The 19,053-nt window shown below is 36.1% G+C and overlaps 1 protein-coding gene and 1 pseudogene across 11 annotated transcripts in view; both read left to right on the top strand.

Annotated features, from left to right (window-relative positions):
- CEP70 (centrosomal protein 70) overlaps positions 1–19,053 on the top strand; it is a 91,117-nt gene that overhangs the window by 3,971 nt on the left and 68,093 nt on the right. For 4 of the 11 annotated variants that reach the window (XM_057739563.1, XM_057739561.1, XM_057739562.1 and 1 more), the window contains exons 3-7: positions 7,914–8,004; positions 9,850–9,971; positions 12,760–12,850; positions 12,974–13,097; positions 13,460–13,640. In XM_057739563.1, coding sequence (XP_057595546.1) covers positions 9,957–9,971; positions 12,760–12,850; positions 12,974–13,097; positions 13,460–13,640 — 411 coding nt within the window. In that variant the 5' untranslated portion in view covers positions 7,914–8,004; positions 9,850–9,956. Of the gene's footprint in view, positions 1–5,796; positions 5,852–7,913; positions 8,005–8,057; positions 8,393–9,849; positions 9,972–10,128; positions 10,400–12,759; positions 12,851–12,973; positions 13,098–13,433; positions 13,641–19,053 lie in introns of those variants that run through there. The other 7 variants (XM_057739568.1, XM_057739564.1, XM_057739569.1 and 4 more) reach the window with 7 other exon arrangements.
- Positions 17,912–18,987, top strand: LOC130855673 (HIG1 domain family member 1A, mitochondrial-like; annotated as a pseudogene).

Here is a 19,053-nt window from a genome sequence, read left to right as displayed (position 1 = left end):
CCCAGACCAGGGATGGAACCCCACACCCGCTGCATTGGAAGCCCAGAGTCTTAACCAGTAGACCACCAGGGAAGTCCCACCCTACTAGTCTGTAATAACTTTCTTGTTGCTTGATATCTTGAATTAGTTTTGTCCCAAATCTGAAGTCATTTCTTCAAGAGACTCTGGGTTTTTTTAAGAAGGAAATAGCATTTCAAGATCATAATCTGTGTTCTAGGGATCCTGAGTCAGTCAGTGTTTTAGGCCTTCTAGTAGACAGGTAGATATAAGTATCTTAGCTCTATCTATAGACACACAGAGAACTCTTTTCATCTTGTAAAGCTGAAATTCTATACCCATTAAACAATAACTCACCATTCTCCCAAGGTCCTGGAAACCACCATTCTACATTCTATATTAGTGAAGTCGTATAGCATTTGTTTTTTTGTGACTAGCTAATAACCTTATGGTTCATCCATGTTGTAACTTATGTAAACATTTCCTTCCTGTTTAAGGCTGAATATTACTCCATTGTATGGATAGACCATATTTTGCTTATCCATTCATCTGTTGTTGGACGTTGGGTTGCTTCAACATTTTAGCTATTGTGAATAATGCTGCTGTGAACGTGGATATACAAATACCTCTTCAAGAACCTGCTTTCCATTCTTTTGTAGAATTGCTGAATCATAATGGCAATTCTACATTTAATTTTTTTAATTTAATTTATTTATTGGCTGCATTGGGTCTTCATTGCTGTGCGTGGGCTTTCTCTAGTTGCAGCGAGTGGGGACTACTCTTCATTGCAGGGGCTGCTCTTCATTGCGATGCGTGAGCTTCTCATTGTGGTGGCTTCTCTTGTGGAGCACAGGCTCTAGGCGCACGGGCTTCAGTAGTTGTGGCACATGGGCTCAGTAGTTGTGGCTTTTGGGTGCTAGAGCACAGGCTCAGTAGTTGTGGCGCATGGGCTTAGTTGCTCCACGGCATGTGGGATCTTCCTGGACCAGGGATCAAACCCATGTGCCTGGCAGTGGCAGGCGGATTCTTAACCAGTGAGCCACCAGAGAAGTCCTTGCATTTAATTTTTTGAAAAACCACCATGCTATTTTTTGTAGCTGCTATACCATTTTACATTCCTGCCAACAGTGCACAAGGTTTTCAGTTTCTCCACATCCTCACCAACACCTGTTATTTCTATTTTTTTTGATAGTAGCCATCCTAATGGGTATGAGGTGGTATCTTATTGTAGTTTTGATTTGCATTAATCTAACGGGTAATGGTGTTGAAATATTTTCATGTGTTTGTAGGCATTTTTATATTTTCTTTAGAGAAATGTCTGTTCAAGTTCTGTGTCCATTTTTAAATCATATTGGTGTTTTTGTTGTTGTTGTTGTTGAGTTTCAGGAATTCTCTATATATTCTGGATAGTAATCCCTTATCACATAAATGACTTGCAAATATTTTCTCCCATTCCATGGATTGCCTTTTTACTCTGTTGATGATATCTTTTTTTTTTTAATTTTAAAAATTTATTTATTTATTTTTTAGCCATGCCATGCAGCATGTGGGATCTTAGTTCCCCCATCAGGGATTGAACCCATGCCCCCTGCAGTGGAAGCATGGAGTCTTAACCATTGAACTGCCAGAGAAGTCCCTGTTGACAATATCTTTTGATGCACAAAAATTTTAAATTTTTGTGAAGTCCATTTTGTCTATTTTTACTTTTGTTGCCTGTGCCTTTGGTGTCATATCCAAGAAATCATTGCCAAATCCAAGATTGTGAAGCTTTTACCCTATGTTTTCTTCTAAGTTTTATAGTTTTGGCTCTTACATTTAGTTCTTTGATCAGTTTTGAGTTAATTTTTGTGTATGGTCTTAAGTCAGAGTCCAAATTTATTCTTTTTACTCTTTTCCCAGCAGAGGGAGAGACTGACCATTCTCCTTTGAAGGATTTTTGGCACTCTTTTTGAAAATCATTTGGCAATAAATGTGGGGAATAATATCTGGGCTCTTTATTCTATTCCATTGGTCTATATGCCAACACCACTCAGTTTTGATTTTTTTTTTAATATTATTTTATTTTTGGCTGCATTGGGTCTTTGCTTCAAGCAGGCTTTCTCTAGTTGTGGCGAGCAGGGGCTACTCTTCGTTGCAGTTCACAGACTTCTCATTGCAGTGGCTTCACTTGTGGAGCACGGGCTGTAGGCGTGCAGACTTCAGTAGTTGTGGCACGTGGGCTCAGTAGTTGTGGCTCGTGGGCTCTAGAGCACAGGCTCAGTAGTTGTGGTGCATGGGCTTAGTTGCTCCATGGCATGTGGGATCTTCCCAGACCAGGGATTGAACCCATGTCCCCTGCATTGGCAGGTGGATTCTTAACCACTGTGCCACCAGGGAAATCCCTCTGTTTTGATTTATGTAGCTTTGCAGTGAGTTTCAAAATCAGAAAGTATGACCCCTCCAGCTTCACTCTTCTTTTTTTAAAGATTATATTAGCTATTCAGGGTCCCTTGAGATTCCCTATGTAGTTTAGGATGAGTTTTCTATTTCTCCAAAAAATGTCATTGGGATTTTGATGGGGATTACACTGAATCTGTAGATTGTTTTGGTTAGTATTGTCGTCTTAATATTAAGTCTTATGATCCATGAATGTAGGATGTATTCCCATTTATGTCTTTTTAATGTCTTTGAGCAGTGGTTTGTAATTTTCATTGTACAAGGGTTTTACCTTCTTGGTAAGTTTACTCCTATTTTTATTCTTTTTGATGCTGTTGTAAATGGAGTTGTTTCTTAATTTCCTGTTTGGGTTATTCATTGTTAGCGTATAGAAATGCAGCTGATTTTTATATGTTGATTTTTGTATTCTGCTACTTCGCTGAATTCATTTATTCTAACAGTTTTGTGTGTGTGTTTGTGTATTCCTTAAGGTTTTCTGCATATAAAATCATGTCATCTGCAAATAAAGGTAATTTTACTTCTTCCTTTCCAATTTGGATGCTTTTTATTTCTCTTTCTTGCTTAATTGCTTGGTGAGAACTTCCATTTCTACATGGAATAAAAGTGGCTAATGTGGACATCCTTGTCTTGTTCCTCATCTTAGAGGGAAAGCGTTCAGTCTTTCACTATTGAGTATGATATTTGCTGTAGGTTTTTCATATATGGCTTTTATTTTGTTGAGTTAGTTTCCTTCTATTCCTAGTTTGTTGAGTGTTTTTATCACAAAAGGGTGTTGAATTTTGTCAAACGCTTTTTCTGCATCAATTGAGATGATCATATTTTTCCTTTATTCCATTAATGTAGTATAATACATTGATTTCTTTTCATATTTTGAACTAGTCCTATATTGCAGCTATCAATCCCACTTGGATATGGTGTATAGTCCTTTTAATATGCTGTTGAATTTGGTTTACTAGTATTTTGTTGAGGATTTTTGCATCAATGCTCATAAGGAGTATTATTGGCCTTTAGTTTTCTTCTCTTGTATTGTCTTCGACTGGTTTGGATATTAGGGTGATGCTAGCCTCCGAGAATGAGTTAGGAAGTGTTCCCTCCTCTTTAATTTTTTGGAAAAGTTTGAGAAGGATTGGTGGTAGCTCTTTAAATGTTTTGGTAGAATTTCTCAGTGCAGCCACTAGCTCCAAGGCTTTTCTTTGTTGGGAGTTTTTTGATTACTGATTCAATCTCCTTACTAGTTATAGGTGTATGGAGATGTTCTATTTCTTTGAGATTCAGTCTTAGTAGGTTTTGTGTTTCTAGAAATTTATCCATTTCGTTTTGGTTATCTAATTTGTTGGCATACGAATGTTCATAGTATTGTTTTATACATTTTATTTCTGTATAATTGGTGGTAATGTCCCTACTTTCAATTCTGGTTTTAGTAATTTGAGTCTTCTTTTTTCTGTTCATCTAGGGAAACATTTGCCATTTTTGTTGATCTTTTCAGGTGTGTTTTATTGACTTTCTCTATTGCTTTCCTATTTGCTGTTTCCTTTATTTCTGCACTAATTAATCTTTATTATTTTCTTTCTTTTGCTAGCTTTGCATTTAGTTTGTTCTTTTTTTAGTTCCTTAAGTTGTAAAGTTAGGTTGTTAATTTGAGATCTTTCATGTTCTTTAAAGGTAAACTTTTATAACTGAATTTCCCCCTTAGCACTGCTTTCTCTGTGTCCCATAAGTTTTGGAATGTTGTGTTTTCATTTTCATTAATATCTTAAGTACTTTCTAATTTCTCTTGTGGTTTCTTCTTTCATCCATTGGTTATTTACAAATGTGTTGTCTAATTTCCATAAATCTATGAATTTTTGTTTTATTAATTTCTAACTTCATACCTTTGTGGTGACTTAATTTGTGGGCTAACATGTAGTCTGTCCTGGAACACTTCCTGATTATGAACTAACTATATCTCAGTCTGTGGAAAAAAATCCATAATAATCCATAAGATATCATGAAAAATAGCAAAATGACAGAAATAATCCCTACCTATCAGTAATCACTTTATTTTTTATTTATTTATTTTTATAAATTTATTTGTTTATTTTTGGCTGTATTGCGTCTTTGTGGCTGTTCTCGGGCTTTCTCTAGTTGTGGTGAGCAGGGGCTATTCTTCGTTGCCGTGCGCTGACGTCTCAGTGCGGTGGCTTCTCTTGTTGTGGAGCACAAGCTCTAGGTGCGTGGGCTTCAGTAGTTGCAGCACGTAGGCTCAGTAGTTGTGACTCTTGGGCTCTAGAGCACAGGCTCAGTAGTTGTGGAGCACGGGCTTAGTTGCTCTGCAGCATGTGGGATCTTCTTGGCTCAGGGATTGAATCCGTGTCCCCTGCATTGGCAGGTGGATTCTTAACCACTGGGCCACCAGGGAAGCCCTGTTTGTTTTAAATTGTAGCTGTCTCTGTGCTGAGGATCAGCCTGAGGTATAAACTTAAGGTCTTTTTTTGCCTACACCTTTCTCTGCATATGTGCAGTAGTTTTCTAAGTCCCCATATGTGCATTTGCTTTTAAATGTCCTAGTTTTTTAATGGATGGCTCCCAAAAGGGGAAGAGAGAAAAATGAAGAGAAGGACAATGGTCCTTTAAATCCCCTGGAATTCGCTTTAGCCAGAGTTCGATGGGCTTATAACAATGGAAGGAAGTACAACAAGACCTCTGCCTCTTTGTCTTCTCCTCTGAGATCAGAAGCAGCAGTCAGCAATCAGATGACAGATTCCCAGTATTTGGAAGACAAGGTCCTTTTTGCCCACCCTGACTTAAACAAACTAGGTACAAGCTGGTATACTGTGCAGGGCTGCCTGTCTTAAAGCTGAGGGTGGGAAATAGGTAACTGTTACTCTGCTGAGAGCTGAAATTGACTCAAATTAACCACAAGTTATCATCTAATTCTTCCCTGGAATTTACAAGCCTCAGTAGACTCAGGGTTCCAAAATAGTTAACATGAGACAGATTCTGCCAGCATGGTTGTTTTCTAGTTGGGGAGACTCATTCCTAGTGCTTCCTACTCTGCCATCTTCCCAAAATTCTCTCTTCCTGATCTTGAAGAAATGGATGATTTGAGATTTTGGGCAGAAGTGGTTCAAAATATCAGACAGCAAGGTAGCTACTAAAGATTAGTAGGTCATATCAAAAGGATAGGCTTGAATAGGGCTCCCCCCCAGTCAAAGATGAGACCACATAAGCTTCAATAATAATAATAATGATAATAACAATAATAATAATAGTAGTAATAGCTGTGAACTGAAATGCATAAAATATGTTTAAATTAATGATCTCATACTGATATTAGATTAAAAAAATTTTTTTTACAATAGATCCTTGTTGGTCATCTATTTTAGATATAGCAGTGTGTACATGTCGATCCCAAACTCCCAAGCTATCCCTCCCCCCGGTAAGCATATGTTCATTCTCTAAGTCTGTGAGTCTGTTTCTGTTTTGTAAATAAGTTCATTTGTATCATTTTTTTTTTAGATTTTGCATATAACTGATATTTGTCTTTCTCTGACTTACTTAGTATGATAATCTCTAGCTGTATCCATGTTGCTGCAAATGGCGTTACTTTATTCTTTTTAATAGCTGAGTAATATTCTACTTTTTACATATACCAAATCTTCTTTATCCATTCCTCTATCGATGGACATTTAGGTTGCTTCCTTGGGCTATTGTGTAAACAGTGCTGCAATGAACATTGCAGTGCGTGTGTCTTTTTGAATTATGGTTTTCTCTGGATATATGCCCAGGAGTGGGATTGCTCGATCATATGGTAGCTCTATTTTTAGTTTTTTGAGGAACCTCCATACTGTTCTCCATTGATGCAGCCACTATTTACATTCCCACAAACAGTGTAGCAGGGTTCCCTTTTCTGCACACGCTCTCCAGCGTTTATTCTTTGTAGAATTTTTTGATGATGGCCATTCTGACTGATGTGAGGTGATATTTCATTGTAGTTTTGATTTGCATTTCTCTAATAATTAGCGATGTTGAGCATCTTTTCATGTGCCTCTTGGCCATCTGTATGTCTTCTTTGGAGAAATGTCTGTTTAGGTCTTCTGCCAATTTTTTGATTGGATTTTTTATTTTTTGGATATTGAGCCACATGAGCTGTTTGTAAATTTTTGAGACAGATTCCTTGTCTGTCACATCATTTGCAAATATTTTCTCTTATTCTCTGGGTTGTCTTTTCGTTTTGTTTGTGGTTTCCTTTGCTGTGCAAAAGCTTTTGAGTTTAATTAGGTCCCATTTGCTTGTTTTTGTTTTTATTTCAATTACTCTAGGAGCTAGATTGAAAAAGATATGGCTGTGATTTATGTCAAAGAGTGTTCTGCCTATGTTTTCCTCTAAGAGTTTTATAGTATCAGGTCTTACATTTAGGTCTTTAATCAGTTTTAATAATAATAATAATTGCAGTGAACTAAAATCCACAAAACATGTTTAAATTCATGATCTTGTACTGATATTAGATTTTTAACAAAGAATTATCTTCACAAGATAAGGTACCAATTCATTTTCTTGAAAAATGCTAAATAATTGGAAGCACTATTAATGTGGGACCTTCTTGAGATACTGGAATGACCCAGAGGAGAGGAAGCCAGGTTTCAGAGGTGGTTTACTTCTGGTTCACCCTTATTCTGAGAGTTAGAGCCCTTCTAGGTAACAACTTTATTATTTTTTTTTGGCACACGGGCTTAGTTGCTCCGCGGCATGTGGGATCTTCCTAGAGCTAGGATCGAACCCGTGACCTCTGCATTGGCAGGCGGACTCTTAACCACTGCGCCACCTAGGAAGCCCGGTAACAACTTTAAATGGGGGCAGGGTGACTTTGATTGTTAGCATTCATTTTCACAGCTCTTTCTTTGGATTTGGAAAATGTCTTCAGGGAAAAAGTGAGTTTTGATCTTCTTGATTTTTTTTCCCTTGGTAATTAGTCATTGTCTTGTTAGTTTCTTAATGCTTTTAAGAAGAAAACTTTTTTTTAAAACATAGTTTATTCAGCTTTTTTCACTGTCTTTTAGAGGCAGAGTTGCCAACTCTACTTCTACCAAAAAAATAGGCTACTTACCTCATGGAATTTAGTTTTATCTAGATGTATTCATGTAAAACAATTTGTATCAGATAATTAGCTGTGTAATTTGTAGAAAACATCTAAGATAATATGTGATGGTATGATTAGGTAAGATGTATTTTATTTAGCATACTAATATATGGCAATGATACCAATTAACTATAAGTTTCTATGTACCAGGTAATTGTTCAGCATACTTTCTGTATGTTGTCTGACTTAATTCAACCTATGAGATATAGGTATTACTATGTTTTTTCTTTTACAAGTGAAGAAATCAAGGCTCAAAGATGTTGAGTTTGTCCATGTCACACAGTTTAATAAATGGTTGAGCTGATAGTCACTCAGGCCACTTGACTCTGAACTCTAAACCTTTATACTTTACTCTTTGTAGTGCTGCAAGAGCATATAACAAGAGGACCTGATCTAGTCATGGGATCAGGGGAGATTTCCCTGAAGAAGGAAATTTGAGTCAAGATCTGAAGGTCAAGTATGAGTTAACTAAGTGAAGAGGTTAAGAGTGCCTAAGCCTAGAACCTGGAGGGAGATGACACTTTGAAGATTGGAAAGAAGTCTGGCGGGGCTGTTAGGGAGACTATCGGAATATGTGGCTCCACACTCTTTGACGGATTCTCTTACATTGATATCTACTGCCCTTATGTGTGGTCTACAGACGTATTCTTCCCACTTTAAAGCTGGCTGACTCCTGATGGTGATGCAGTAGGAAGAACACAGCATCACTTCTGAAAAATTCTTGCCAAAAAATACTGAACCTGAATTTAATAAAGCCTCTAGAAGTAACTAGTTTACAAGAAATATAGGGGATGAAGAAATATGTTAAATGATAAGAATACAATAAGCCAAATCTGAAATGTGGGTAATTCTGTAAGACAAATGGCCTAATCTCTTCAACAAATAAATGTCAGGTTAAAAACAAAAAAGAGTGGAGGAGACCAGAGAGACTGTTACAGATTAAAAGAAATTTAGGAGTATTATATGTGGACCTGGTTTGGATTCTGATTTGAAAAAAAAAAAAACAGAAACAAAAGACGTTTTTAAAACATTTGGGGAAAATTGAACGTGGACTAGATATTAAGTGATAGTAAGGAATTATTAATATAATTGGGTGTGACAATGGTATTGAAGTTATGTTTAAAAAGTCTGTATTTATCAGATGTATGCTGAAATATAAGTGGGTGAGGAAGAAATGAAACAAGTATGGAAGGATGTTAACATTGAACCTTGGTCAATGAATATGTCATTGTACTCTTTCTCTACTTTTATGTAGTTTTGAAATTTCCCTAATGAAAAGTTTAGAAACTAGTTGAAAGGTGGTAGCTGTTGAAGTTGGCTGTTATTTTCGAAAAGTATCTTTATTTAAGGTAGAGGTGGGATGGATGACCATGGTGGGTAATTAAGTTGTTGGAGACCAGAATTTAAAGGGGAAAGAGTATTCTATGATGTCAAGTAGCAAAAATGGCAGAATTAGAGAATTTGTAACATGTTACTAGGTTTAGCTGAAAATAAATTATTGGTGACTAGAAATTGCTTAGTTGGATTTCACTGTCTGAAGCAGATACAAAAGGACAGAGGGAGCTTTGCAAGAAATACTGATCTAGCAGCAGGGAGGCCTACTTATAACAAATCCTGGGAAGATCATTTTACCTCTCTGGTCTCAGATGCTTACAGCATCTGACATGTTGGTACAATCTTCCCAACAGTCTCTCCTGTCAGCTCCAGACAGCTAGAGATTTTGGATTAAACAATTTCTGAGGTTCTCTCAAGCTCTAAGATTCCATGATGCTAATGAATGTGTGTGTGTGACTGTGCCTCTTGAAAGGAGAAGTTAGATGTGAAAGAATCCAAGGAAATATTTTCCGATAGAATGGCAGAGTCTTAGACAACAAGAGCAAGTAAATTTAATAGAAACCTTTGTGTGTGCCATACAGAATCCTTTGTTGCTAGCTTCTGATCTACTTAGAAATAAAGACCACCTAAGAATGTGGAAGGTCATTTACCCTTGGAGTTAGTCCAGTGAATTGTTACTGTAACTTCGGGTCAGATTTAGTTTTTTGGGAAGCTACTTTTTTTTTATTAGCATTTATTAGCATCACTTGCTTTTCACATTATCCAGTTAAAACAAAGTTTTCTTTGTGTGTATGTGTGTAAAACCCTATAATGTTTTATTTCTAGAGGAGAATGTTATAAAATTCTTAAAATCAGTTTTCTTAGAAGTCATAAAAGTTTTGACACAAGAATGCCAGAGTAATAGGTTCTTTTAGATATAATTTCCTTTAACACCTATTGCACTTTTTTCTTTGTTAATTTAGGCAACTCACAATTTTTTATTGCCAACCTCTACTACTTTTGATTCTACAAAGAATATTGTATCTACAGCAGCCCCTGAAGCCCAAGAGTCCAGCAAATCATCAGACTCATGACTGAAAAACAGGTAAACCTAAAATATCCGAAGCCAGTGTTTGTCAAAGTATATGTCAAAGAATACCATACCTACAAATGTGAAAAATCTTACTTTAAAAGGCTTCTTTAGTAAAATCACTTTGGGAAATGATGGGTTAAAGACTATTAAATGATATCATTATTCTAAGACTTCACAATACAGTAAGTCCCCTACATACTACGAACCTTCAAGTTGAGAACTTTCAAAGATGCGACTGTGCATCTGGTTCCAGCAAGGAACTGTGCCATCAGTGTCAAGCGTGAGTGAAATTGCAGCTTGCCCTCCATCTCCTATTGCTGACGATCCTTCAGCTCTACCATCTCCCACCTCCTCTCCCTCCTCCAGTCAGTAACTCTTCTTGCGTGTTCACTCGATGCCAGCCCCTGTGTGCCAGCTGTTGTACTACTGTACTTTTCAAGGTATTGTACTGTAAGATTAAAAAGGTTTTTCTTTATTTTTTGCATTTGTTTTTTATGTACTATTTGTGTGAAAAGTATTATAAACCTATTACAGTACAGTACTATATAGCCGATTGTGTTAGTTGGGTACCTAGGCTAACTTTGTTGGACTTAACAAATTGGACTTATGGATATGCTTTTGGGATGGAGCTCGTTCATATGTAGCAGGTTTACTGTACTGTCAGTCTCCAAAGAGGACTTTAGTATACAGTATTTCTTACTTATTTAACACTAATCTGATGAATATTTCATTAGACTGGTGTTCCGCAGCACATACTTTGGAAAATGCCATTCTCAACTATTTTCAGAATTTGCAAAGTTATGTTTTTCTTTTTCTTAGAAGAGCTATCAGGGAACAGTATGAATAATTTGGTCATTCATAATGTGTGACGTTGTTATTTATAGAGCATTTTGTTTTTATGAGTCATGGTAGACGTCCTCTTATATACCCACACAGAGCTTTTGGCTCCTAAGACAGATATCAGCAGTAATTTTAGTTCTGTGTCATTAATCTTTGTGACCAGAAGACATAAATAAGGGAAAAGGTTGTGGGAGGCAGGAGAGTTATAGAAAGGATAAAGAAAAGGAAGAAAGTCAGCAGTCAAAATTTGTTTGGTGCTGTGAGTCATAGTGCTATCAAAGAGTCATCAAAATAATTTGTTTTTTGTCTTGTTAGTTTTTTTTTTTAATTGAAGTATAGGTGATTTACAGTATTATATTAGTTTCAGGTATATAACATAGTGAATCAGTATTTCTATAGATTTTACTCCATTAAAAATTATTATAAGATGATGGCTATAATTCTCTAGCTATACAATATATCCTTGTCGCTTACCTATCTTGGTAGATTTTTTAATGTCTGAGGGACATTTGGTTGTGGAGAGTAATACTTTTATTTGTACTTTAAAAAATTGTCTTGGAGAGTGGGAGGGGAAAAGTTGTCAGAATTACTAATCTTAAAGTTATGATATTTACATACTATACACCAATAAAATGTATAAAATATATTTTTCAGAGCATTTAAATAGATGGAAAATTCACTCAAATAACCTTTTCACAAATATATAAGATACTTAAGGTATTTTAAAAAAAAACACAAAGTACCTCACACAATGATTTCAAAATTGATCATTGTACTTATATTAAGAGCACATTATAAAACTGTTAATATCATGGATTTAAATGTCATTTAAAAGAATCTCTATTTCTATTCTTATCTGCATTTTATGTTCTTATTTTTCTTCCCATTGTTAGGTTTTTATTTGTTTTAGTTTTTATTCTTTTTTAATCTAGAGAGTGAGAATTCCCCTTTCAGGTTTATGGTGTAAATATACATATTTAGAATCAGGGATACAAACCTTAAGCGTGTCTTTCAGAATGATTCTACTAGAATCAGTTACTAGGTGGACAGACTCCTTTTCATAGTTAGTTCCTTGTATAATGGACAAGGTCTATCTAAATTATTGGCTCTGTCCAGTCAGATTTTTTTTTTTGTCATTTTTATTTCATTTTAAAAATTTCTATTGAGATAAAATTCACGTAACATAAAATTCATCATTTAAAAATAATACAATTCAGTGGGGGCTTTATGTATGTTCATAACATTGTGCAACCATCACCTAGTCTAGAACATTTCCATCACCCCAAGAAGAAATTTTGCACCCAGTCAGATATGTTTTGATTTTGTTGTGACCCTAGTCATTGTTAAATGACCTTGTTTCTGAGTGACTCAACCTTTCTTTACTCTTCGATTAATATGACCCAATTTGCAGCTTTTTATTTTGAATGGTGCCTGTTCTGGTTCACTTAAATAAAAAACCTAACAGTGGGACTTCCCTGGTGGTCCAGTGGTTAAGATTTGGCCTTCCATTGCAGGGGGTGTGTGTTCGATCCCTGGTTGGGGAGCTAAGAACCCACATGCCTCCTGGCCAAAAAACCAAAACATAAAACAGGAGCAATATTGTAACAAATTCAATAAAGACTTTAAAAAACAAAAACAAAACCAAAAAACCTGTCTGTTTGGTTCACTGAAATTACAGGGTTTTTTATTTTTGTTTGATTTATCCATTAAGGCCTATATATTATGAGCATTCTGAAATTATATAACGTAATTATCTGTGCTTATCTGCATCCTTTTTAGTCTGTTAATTTTGTTAGAAACAAATTTGTTTTAATTTTAATCATTATATGTGTATAAAAATTCATATTAAGACTTTTGGAGAAAAAGTCTGTTATTCTGAAAACAAAGGAAATTATATATAAGGATATTTCTTCACCTCATGTCTTAAAGTTGATCCTTTTCTCCCTCCTTGTAATTGTAGCGGGAAGAAGCAGAATGGGAAAGCATAAATGTGCTGTTGATGATGCATGGCTTAAAACCTTTATCTCTAGTCAAAAGAACAGATATGAAAGGTAAACAGATCCTATTCTTGCTCCTTAAGATAAAAAGCTTCTTTTTCTGTTAAAATTTTTTGATCTTAAATTTTTTTCCTTATCTTTATTTTTACCATGTGTATTACATTTCAAAAAATGTAGATCTCATCATTTTTGATAAACAGTCATCACAAAGGATGAGGGAGAATTTAAAAACTTTGATGGAAGAAACATCACGTCAACAGAACATGATCCAGGAGCTCATAGAAACTAATAAGCAGCTTAAGTAAGAAAACAGAAAAAAATCTCTTTTGAATTGTTTGTGTACAAGTGGTATGCAGTCTAAAAATAACTCCCTTGAAAAAACTCTTGAAATTAAATTTTCCATTTTGATTAAATATTGAATTTAAAAATTTAAATTAAAATATTTTAATTAAATTAAAATATTTTTAGTGGGTAAATCTTTTGGCAATAGCTTAGCTTAGATATGTAATGGTACCCTATATTTCTTCAGTTGGTTTGTGTTATAAGATAGAAATTTTAAGAACGCAAAGAAATTTTAGAAACTCATTATGTTGTTAGATGGATATGTTTGTTGATATGTTTTATTTTTATTACTAAGGGAAGGAATTGTGTGTCTGTTACTAGAAATGAACTTCAACTACAACAAAGCCGAGCCGCAGATCAGGAACAACGAGCTAATGACTTGGAACAAATTATGGAGAGTGTGAAATCCAAAATTGGTGAAATGGAGGATGAATCCCTAAGTAGGGTTTGCCAGCAACAGAATCAAATAAAAGAACTTCAAAAGGAGCATAAAGCTTTACAGGTACTGAGTTAAACATTTTCTTACATGATAGTATTAAAACAGCTTGTCAAGATTGCAGGTGACTTCCATGTTGCTTAATTCAATGGTCCTTCTCTTACTTGACCTATCATTACTTGACCTTGAAATTCTTTCTTTGCTTTGTTTCCAGAACATCCTCTCTTCTGGTTTTCCTCTAACTCCACTGGTTATTTTTCAGCTCTTTTGCTGATTCTTGTCATTTTCTTAACCTCTTAGTGTTGAAATTCCCCAGACTCATTCTTAGACCTTTCTCTTTTCTATAAATTCTAACTCCCTTGGTGATGCTCAGTCTAATTCACAGCACTTTTAAATCTATAGCACAGACCTCTTCCCTTAATTCCAGACTCACATCCTGTATCCTACTTAATATCTCTACTGGATGTCTGGTAGGCATCCAGAACTTTTTTACATGTCTAAAACTAAGTTTGTGAATTTCCTCACCAAACTTTCTTCTTTTAGTCTCCACTCCTCCACTCTGGTCCAAGTCACCTTCATTTCTTTCCTGCTTCTGTCTTGGTTTCCCTACTCCTACCCCTGCCTTTTTCAATGTGCTCTCAACATAGTAGCTCAAAATACTCCAATGACTTTCCTTTTTTTGTTTTTTTGAGGAAAGTCCAAAACTTACCATGGCCTTATATGATCTGGCCCTGGGCTACCTTCTGACTTCATCTGCTACATCTCTTGCATATTCTATTCAAGCCACCCTGATGTTCTTGCTGTACTTCAAACATTTTCCTTGAACGTTCTCTCCTCAGGGACTTTGTACATTTTGTTCTTCCTTTTCCCTTGGCCACGCATGCTTTTTTAAAGATAGCTGCATGGTTTGTTTTCTGTCTCCTTACTTTAGTGTCACATCACCATTTCTCAGGAGTTCCTTTTTTGACTACTTTACTTAAAGTTGGCAATCCTGTCCCCCACAAATCATATTGCCTTACTTTTTAAAAAAAACTTTTAAATAAGTTTATGTGTTTGTTTATCGGCTGCGTTGGGTCTCCATTGCTGCACGCGGGCTTTCTCTAGTTGCGGCAAGTGGGGGCTACTCTTTGTTGTGGTGCGTGGGCTTCTCAGTGTGATGGCGTCTCTTGTTTTGGAGCATGGGCTCTATGTGCACAGGCTTCAGTAGTTGTGGCACACGGGTTCTAGTTGTGACTTGCAGGCTCTAGAGTGCAGGCTCAGTAGTGGTGGCACACAGGCTTAGTTACTCCGCAGCATGTGGGATCTTTCTGGCCCAGGAATCGAACCTGTGTCCCCTGCATTGGTAGGTGGATTCTTAGCCACTGTGCCACCAGGGAAGTCCCCCTGCTTTGTTTTATCCATAGGTCTTAGCACTATCCAACATGCTAATATACTATACACTGTTTATGTATCTCCCTGAGTTAGAATGCAAGCTCAGGGCAAGTATTTTTGTCTATTTTGTTTAGAGCTAAGAAAGTGTCTGCTTTATTATTAGTTGTAGATGCTCAATAACTATTTGAATTACTGAGTTAAATTTACATAATGTTTATATGGAATATACTTTGTGATTATAAATTGTTTTATTACTTTTATTTTTATTGAAATAGCAATATTGTAATATTGAATACTTAATTTCCTGATTTAAAAAACCTCTTACTTTAAAACTTGGGTGTTTATTATGATTAAAAGAAATAAACCTTTTGTGGTGATAACCAATATTTAGTTTTGAGACATTACAGATACTTAGAAACGTTATATCATTATAAATGTATTTTATTGGCACAACACTATATGTACCTATTGCACTCAAGACATTCAGGCTGCCTAAAAGGCACCAGTACTCCTCAGGCAGGGTCTGGATGTCCCCTCAGTTTATACTGGCAGTGTTGGAAGGATCTGATGAATTAATACAAATTTCAGGGGTCAGAGAGAATCAGCCAGAGATACTAAGAAGTTCTGGTATGAGGCCGCAGGCAGTTGGTGTTCTGCCCTCATTTAGACTGCCAGCTTGGGGTGGGCAGTGCTGGACCTGCTGGTATTGATCATAGCTTCAGAGAAGACACTTATCATTCTTTGATGGCCAAGTCTGTTTCTGTTATTCATCTGTTAACAAAATCTTTAACTGTTAGAACTTTACATTTTTAGGTTTGCTTTGTTAGGTTGTTTTCCTAATCAATGGTACATTCTAAACTCTCTACAGAGAAGGGGATTTTGGAAGTATTTCTGCATGCATTTGATTTCGACCTTGCTCTCAAATATAGGACATGTGGAAACTTGAAGCTCTTTAACTCATCAACTTACTGATGTCTGAAAGCAGCCATCATGTAGTACTGACAGAGGGAGTGGAGTGCAGGGGAGATCACTGTTTTTTGTGTTGTTTTGTTTTGTTTTTAAGGATAATATCTTTTTTTTTTCAAAGAGATTGATCTATAAATAATCATAAAATCAAATTTTTAAAATATAAGACTTATGAATTTACCAGGGTTTTAGGCAGTTCAAAGAACAGATGCTTAGGGCTTCCTAGGTGGCGCAGTGGTTAAGAATCCACCTGCCAATGCAGAGGACACGGGTTTGATCCCTGCCCCAGGAAGATCCCATATGCTGTGGAGCAACTAAGCCCATGTGCCAAAAAAAAAAAAAAAAAAAAAAAAGATGCTTGAGGATTCATTGATGACTTGGAGTGGCATGTATTTTCTGTTAAGTAGTTCATCTGTCTTAAATGAATTATGGGCCATTAACTTTTTGTTTCAGGTCCTAGAGATTTGTTATGTAGATAATAAATTGGTACAGAGGAAGTCTCATGTTTCAGTCTGCTGTGGGAGACAGACAGAACTAGGATTGGGGTATGAAGACTTGGTGTTGGGGAAGGGTGCCTATGCTAATTTGATTACTTGAAATTAGTTGCTTGCTTGTTTTGTCTTTTTAAAAAATTATTTTATTTATTGGCTGTGTTGAGTGTTCGTTGCTGCACACAGGCTTTCTCTGGTTTCGGAGACTGGGGCTACTCTAAATTGTGGTGCGCAGGCTCCTCATTTTGGTGGCTTTTCTTGTTGCAGAGCTATGGGCTCTTGGCACATGGGCTCAATAGTTGTGGCTCATGGGCTCTAAAGCACAGGCTCAGTAGTTGTGGCACATGGGCTTAGTTGCTCTGCAACATGTGGGATCTTCCTGGAGCAGAGATCGAACCCACGTGCCCTGTATTGGCAGGCGATTCTTAACCACTGCACCATCTAGGAAATCCCAACTTGTTTGTTTTTTAAGTACCTAAGGGTACTTTTTATAGAATGTACCAGAAATTGGCAAACCCAAGGAATTGTTGCCCCTCAGTGTTGCCTGATTTTCCAGTTCTGTTACAGACTAGTCATATATTCTATACTAGTTATTCTGTGCTTTCTTGGGGAAGATGCACTTCCCCAAATTGTGCTCCTGGAGAACAATTATTTCACAGTTTAAGGCACATTCTTTTTTTTTGTTTTTTGTTTTGGCATATGCTTGTTTCCAATTTTAGAGTGGTTTAGTGCTGCATATTTTGCAGTTGAGAGAAAGGAAACATTGATTTTGTGTGTATGTGGCAAGGAGATCAAGGAAATTAACAGGTGTTTGACAAAACTATTTTGAAAGATTGATGTTGAGAGATTGCTGGGGAAATGCAGAATCTAAAAGACAGCATTGTATTTGCAGTTTCTATGTTCTGCAGCAGTTTCCCTTTTCCTCTACTTAGCTTCTGTGGATATAATTTAAATTTGGGGTCCTCTAAAGATCTAAATAGATAATTTTAAAGTCAACATGAACAGTATCAGGTAGTTCTCCCTCTTCTTTCTTCATAGAGAGTATATGGATGGAGAAACTATTCTCTTAGGAGTGACCTCAAAGATTAAAATATGCACTCTTGACCTCTGAAAATGTAATGTTACTTTGTATCTTTTGCCTTATCCCATGACACTGTAACAATCATAAAACAGTTTTACCCTTTTCCAACTTATATTGTTGTATATTTCTATTCCATATTTATTTTTATTTTCTCTCCATGCATTTATTTACCACTGACAGTTCAAATAACATAAAAATATTTCCTTCTGTTATTATTTACATTTTTAAAAAACAAAAAAATTTAGTTCTATACTCTCTGCCCTAATTATTATGTATTATCCAAACCACCCGATGTAAAGCCACCAAGCTCTTTTGTACACTTCTTCACAAGTTCTTTAGCTTCAGTTTTTTTTGTTTGTTTTTTTTGTTTTACTTTGTGTTGGATTCCTCTATTGACTTTAGCTTTTTAAAATATACAGGGAGCGGCTGGTGCGGCGTAGGGGGTCAGAAGCCGGTTGGAGCCTGGGACGTCTAGTAGTTGTCTGAAGATTCTTCAATCACTATGTCAAGCGACACAGATGTTTCTCTTTCTTGATATGATGAATATCAGGGATCTAAACTTATTTGAAAAGCTAGAGAGGCACCATTTGTCCCCACTGGGATGGCAGGTTTTGCAGCAATCGTTGCGTATGGATTATATAAATTAAAGAGCAGGGCAAATACTAAAATGTCTGTTCACCTGATCCATATGCACATGGCAGCCCAAGGCTTTGTTGTGGGAGCAATGACTCTTGGTATGGGCTATTCCATGTATCGAGAATTCTGGGCAAAACCTAAACCTTAGAAGAGGAGATGCTGTCTTGGTCTTGGTGGTAGTGCTTGCTTTAGTTAGACATCTCATATTGAGGTTATATGTTTATGTTGAAAATAAATTCTTTGGGTCAGACAGTTACATGGTAATTTGAATATTGACATCCTTTCTTGCAGGCTTGATTTGCCTGGTGACCAAGTTACTGGTTACTAGTTCACTAGGTCATTCAGGGGAGTCAGATTAGCACAAAAGAAACATGTCACTTTTAAATGCACTTGATAGTGGTTACAGTGTTCACCTTCTTATGAAATTAGTTCTAAATAGGACAACATGCCAATCCTGAAAATGCTCCCAGTTGCTGCAGAATATCACATGCTTTTGATGTAATGTAGGAGTCCTATTTACCCCAGTTAATTTAACTCTTTCTGACTGACTTGTGGACTGAGTACTGTTTTAAGGGCTGGTTGGCTCTTGAGGAACCCTTTCAGAACAGTGCATGGAATACAACAGTATAAACCTCTTGGCAGTATTTGTGTGTTTTCAAACCAAACCTAAAAAGCTGGTAACAGCTGCTTTGAAGCAGTATTTATTTCAGAATCATAGTTGTAAACATGAGAATAACTTCATTGTAGATCCTCATTTAGCTCTTTTGTAATTGCAGAATTATATTTTGCTGCTGTTATATTAGAATAATTTTTAAATGGTATTTTGAAATAGAAATGTGTATTTTAAGTGCTAATGCAAAGGTAAATGAAAAACACTTTTTAAATGTGTGCAGTGTGTTTATTTTCTCTTTAAGAATCATAAATGTTAAATAAA

This window comes from Hippopotamus amphibius, chromosome 6 (genome assembly GCF_030028045.1).
Source record: "Hippopotamus amphibius kiboko isolate mHipAmp2 chromosome 6, mHipAmp2.hap2, whole genome shotgun sequence".
NCBI lineage: Eukaryota > Metazoa > Chordata > Mammalia > Artiodactyla > Hippopotamidae > Hippopotamus > Hippopotamus amphibius.
This window is presented reverse-complemented; position numbering and strand designations above follow the sequence as displayed.